At 36.9% G+C, this 5095-nt stretch overlaps 1 protein-coding gene across 1 annotated transcript in view; it reads left to right on the top strand.

The window, feature by feature from the left end:
* cyth4 (cytohesin 4) overlaps positions 1-5095 on the top strand; it is an 18506-nt gene extending 13411 nt beyond the window's left edge. Inside the window, exons 9-13 of the mRNA XM_015374012.1 lie at positions 334-445; positions 2293-2369; positions 2572-2643; positions 2798-2952; positions 4014-5095. Coding sequence (XP_015229498.1) covers positions 334-445; positions 2293-2369; positions 2572-2643; positions 2798-2952; positions 4014-4095 — 498 coding nt within the window. The 3' untranslated portion in view covers positions 4096-5095. The remainder of the gene's footprint in view (positions 1-333; positions 446-2292; positions 2370-2571; positions 2644-2797; positions 2953-4013) is intronic.

Raw genomic sequence — 5095 nt, 5'->3', positions numbered from 1 at the left:
GGCCAAAATCCCAATATTGTGCATCCCTAATATATATATATATATATATATATATATATATATATATATATATATATATATATATATTCAGGATTAATTTTGCTCCTTAGTTTTGTATGGGCAGTAAATAATACAGTTATTAGTAATACAGTTATCCTCATTAGCAGTAATGATTAAGACTTTCTTTGTTTCGTTTTTGTTTTTTTGGGGGGGGGGGGTACATTATGAAGACAAACTCTTATTTTAAATAAAGATTATTGCAGTCTGTTTATTTTCCAGTCAACACACCCAATCGCACTATTGATCTCTAATGTGTGTCCTTTGTGCTGCCAGAAACTCTACGAGAGCATACGCAATGAGCCTTTTAAAATCCCGGAGGATGATGGAAATGACCTGACACACACTTTTTTCAACCCTGACAGAGAAGGCTGGCTTCTTAAACTGGGTAAGTCTCCATTCTAAAATCCTTATTCTATCAAAGATTTCAGACTATTCATTTACCATAGTATTCAGTTTCTGCGTTAAACCTTTTCTATTTACCACACAGCCAGTGGCTGCAGGGAAGCAAAGGGGAAGTATTGAGAGAATAACTTAACTTTGGAGTATTTGCATGCAAATATTACATAGCTGGTTACACAAGGCTTTGGTTTGCCAACAATCTCAGCAGTTTTGTTTTTAGCTGTGGAATTTTGGACAAGTCAGTTTCCAGTAAAAACTGAGAACAGACACAATCAGTACAATTAAAAACTGCTTTGGATACAGAAAGTTGGAATGCCTACTTGTTTTCTAAATTAACAAAATATCTTATCTAAATGGCTTCCATCCTCTTTCACATAATGCTGAGGAGGAAGTGATGTCTCATCTCCTCCTGACCCACACACATCTGTGACGTGTCTCCTTATAATTTCGTTGGTGATTTCTTTTCATCTCTATGCTCTTTTTGAGAAGCTCTGCTAATCATTAAACTGTTACGGTTCATAATCTTTATCACCATTATTCACAGGTCAGTCCTCTCAGCCTCTGTCCTGATACTACATTATTTCCCCTCTCTGTTGTATTATGACTTGTGCCAAAGGCCTAATTTAATATTATTTTGTGCAAGCAGAGTAATTTTTGTGGTTTTGACGGACCAAGTGAGGGACAGATTATGTCCTGCTTTTCCCTAAGCCCACTAAGTATAGCGTTGTAGAAAAAAAGCCTAGAAAATGGATCCCTGGTTACCTAATAGAACCCCAGACTCTTTAAGTCTAGGTGCAGCCGTATAAGCTCTTGACCTTACTGGTTTCTAAATGGTTGATGAAAGAAATTCTATTTTGGAGAGGATTATCTGTCCTTCGTATGATTTATTCTCACTCAGACCAGTGTGGGAAAAAAAAAAAGGTCATGCATTTCGGACAAGTGGGCAAAATGCATAATTACACACTATAAGGGGCCCTTTATTCGAGAAGAAAAATGAAGGGTCTGGCCTGAAGCCCTTAAATTTTTAAAGGTACAGAGAAGGATTTCTTGAAATTCTTAAAAGATTCTCTAATAAAAAAAAATTTAAAAAATGTACATGCACAACCTTGTACCCGCTCCCAAGAGGGAACGCTTATTAAACATGTGCGAGAGCATGCACAAGCCCATTTCTCCTCGTGCACGCCCAGTGTAAAAGTTGCTGTTCTCATAGCTCATACAAGCTTACTGTGTCTGAACGTCCGCCCTAACCCCTAAAGCCCTCAATCACCATACAGAGCAGGGACTTTATAGTAAACTTTATAGTGAACTCTGTCAACTTACCGTTCAGACAGATGATTACTTCCCCGTTGGCGCCATCTTTGTTATTAGTCGCCGCTGTCAGGTAGCGACAGCCGATGGCCGCTGTGACAGCAAATCCCATAATGCTTTGCAAGAAGAGCCCTCCATGTAAAGCACTGCGGGATATTTCTGCCTCTTCTGAGGCCTTTCTTTTCTTCTCATACACTTCCTAAACACTTTTACTCTTACGACACTCAGCCATTTTCAAAGAACCGCTGTGAGAAAGGTGACCTTCAATGACTGAAACTGTAGCTCAGGCGTAACTGTGTGGTGTGTGGTGACATCTACGCCTGAAAGTGAAAAAGACAGCTAATGGGACGAGTATGTAGGACGGCCTTACGTAAACATATCACTAGAATGATTGACAGTTTGGAGGACCGATTATTTATGATCCCCCCCAGAAATAAAAGATCGTCCTCAATACCTTTAAGATGCTTATAACAATTATGACAGTATAGAAAATATGTTGAATTCTGCTGCATCTTTGTATTTCAGGAGGTCGAGTTAAAACATGGAAAAGGCGATGGTTTATCCTAACAGACAACTGCCTCTACTACTTTGAGTATACAACAGTAAGCCTTTCACAGTAATCCAGACTGTTCCGAAAACATAATCTCTTTAGATAAACATGTTGAAAGAGTTGAAATTACATATTTGTTTGTAAAGTTTTCCATCTACTTTCTATAATGACTATGCCTATTACATCTATCACTATTATTTTCCCTCCTCTAATACAAAGCCTGGTGTAATACATGTTATTATGCTTTTATTCAGGATAAAGAACCTAGAGGCATAATTCCACTAGAAAATCTCTCCGTGAGGGAAGTGCCATACGCTCGCAAACCGGTAAGATTCACAGCTGTTAAACACAAACAAAATGTTTTAGAAACTATTCTTAAAGAACTAAACTATACTTTAAAGCAAGTGTAGATTAACATAACCTTAGATCAAGATTTTTTTATTTTATGGACACTAATGGTGGTCATATGATGTCATGTAGTACTGTCTGGAGCTGTACAACCCCAACAGTCATGGGCAGAAGATCAAAGCATGTAAAACTGAGACAGACGGCAGGGTGGTAGAGGGGAAACATCAGTCCTACACCATTTGTGCATCCAGCGCTGAAGAGAGAGACTCCTGGATTGAGGCCATCAGGTTGGAAATTCAACTTATTATAATGGATATGTCTACCAAAATGTAATCAGACAACCTAGGATAGATAAACATAGAGTTTTCATCACATACCTTTACATTGCTCTGATACGTTAATCCTGTGGACAGCTTGAATTAAAGAACACCCCTTACTGTTAACACCATTCACATTTACCATAAAAACCAAAAACAAAGAAGAAAACATTTAGTACTTGATACTACTGCTTAGGATTTTTAGAGCATGAATGCAAAGTGCTTGGGGCTGTAGAATAGGTGTCATAGAAACATAAATCCTGTTTTACGGAGCAGTTTTCTTTGGGTTTTTTTTACAAGCCCAAGTCAGCATACCATATATTAATTTAGTAGGTCAGGTATATATTATGTGAAAGAACACGGGGTGGACTGGTATGACGTTTTGTAAAAATACCCTAATTTGATACAATTTTTAACTGATTTTATGTGATTAAATTCGGCATCAGAGACATTCTTGCCCGCTAATACCCCAATAGGATTTCCAATGCATGTAGGTGGCTTGTTTTTATCTCAGCTGTGTTCACTATAAAATATATTTCTTTATTCTCATGTCTAGAATGAAACTAAACTTAGATCTACACAAACTAACTTTTGGGTGAGGCTCATTAGTTTTAGATTGATTTCTAAATGAGGAGTAGAGCACCTATTTTTAACCAGCTACCCGACCTTACAGAGCACCAAGTAGGAAGGTTAACTACATTAACCCAAACTCTGCACAACTTGTGAAAACTCTGGTTACTCTGGAGCCCTACTACGGTAATGATGGAACTGAAAGTGATGCTAGAGCTATTGCTCTCAATACCTGAATGGCCCACTCTGGCTTTCTATGCATGTTTGGGGCTTTTCTGGGTACTCCAGTTTCCTCCTTCAAACCAAAGAACAAGCCAGGTACATACATAGGAAATCCTTTTTGGTTATGTGCACACAGGGCTATCATGAAATCATTTTCACTTTTTTTTTATTCATATTGATAATAGATGTATATAAAAGAAAAAAAAAAAAGAAAAAACTAATAACAACTGTCTTAACAGGGCGAGTATCACCAAGGATCCCTTCTATGACTTGGTCTCAGTCAGGAAGAAGAAAGTGATCAACCAAACTCCTCAGGACTAAGCACTGCAGCAGCCCAGAGCTTCCACAGGGATATAAAACAGGTGCCAATTCTATTGGCAGCCTTTCTTGAAGATGCCTGGACATACTTCATCATGCACGGACATAGGGGCACATGAAGATGAAAGAAACAGAACTGACGTTGGAAACATCTCTTTTCACAGACTGAGTCAAAACAGTGTAAAAAGGTGAAAATAAAACCAAAGGAGTCAGTATTAGAGTGACTATTTCAACAGGACTTGTCAAAAACTGCTGAATTATTTTTACAATATTAATCCTTTCTTACAAAAAAAATGTAAAAATGCATCAATTTTCTGTTAAGGAAGCTAGATGTTAACTTGGCAACAGCAACCATTTCTGATATTCAGTTCATCCAATTAACTGTCATAGCTCAGAAAGAGAACTCCAACATGTCATTATCTCTTTTTATCTCAGAATTCTTATAGCTATCATAGAGCTTTAACACTTTCAAAAAAGAAATTATTTTTGTTTGACAGAGTTGGCTAAAGATGCTTTCCTTTCAAATGTGTCAGTTTATAATGAAATCTTGTAAAGACTGTAAATAATATTAAGAAATCATGTCTTTTTGGTCTGTAATTTATACTGTTTGTTATTATCGAAGCGAAAAACAAAAATGTCTAAAGATTGTGCAATAGGTGGTATTATGTTGGGGTTTTTTTTTGTTATACACCAGATCTGTTTATTGAATATTATAGCTGTGTGTTACTGATCATAAGGTGTACATTTTTTCTTTGTAACTACAGTATTTTTGGGTATTCTGGTGAATTCATTGTTGAATTAAAAATATCCATCTATCACAAAAGAAGTAAATCCTTCTGCTTTTTTTTCAAGTTCAGGTATAGCCATTTGACAGCTGCGTTTTCAGTTGAATGCTCCCTAATTCAGATAAACTTCCTCATTGTACACCGACTCTATGTAAGCTGAAATGTTTAACCTTTAACCTTGTGGGTGAATACAGTTCTGTCAAACATTTCCTCTTGAT

This window comes from Cyprinodon variegatus, unplaced genomic scaffold (genome assembly GCF_000732505.1).
Source record: "Cyprinodon variegatus isolate N-32 unplaced genomic scaffold, C_variegatus-1.0 Scaffold96, whole genome shotgun sequence".
Classification (NCBI taxonomy): domain Eukaryota; kingdom Metazoa; phylum Chordata; class Actinopteri; order Cyprinodontiformes; family Cyprinodontidae; genus Cyprinodon; species Cyprinodon variegatus.
Note: the sequence above shows the minus strand (reverse complement) of the source record. Positions and strands in the feature narration are given on the sequence as shown.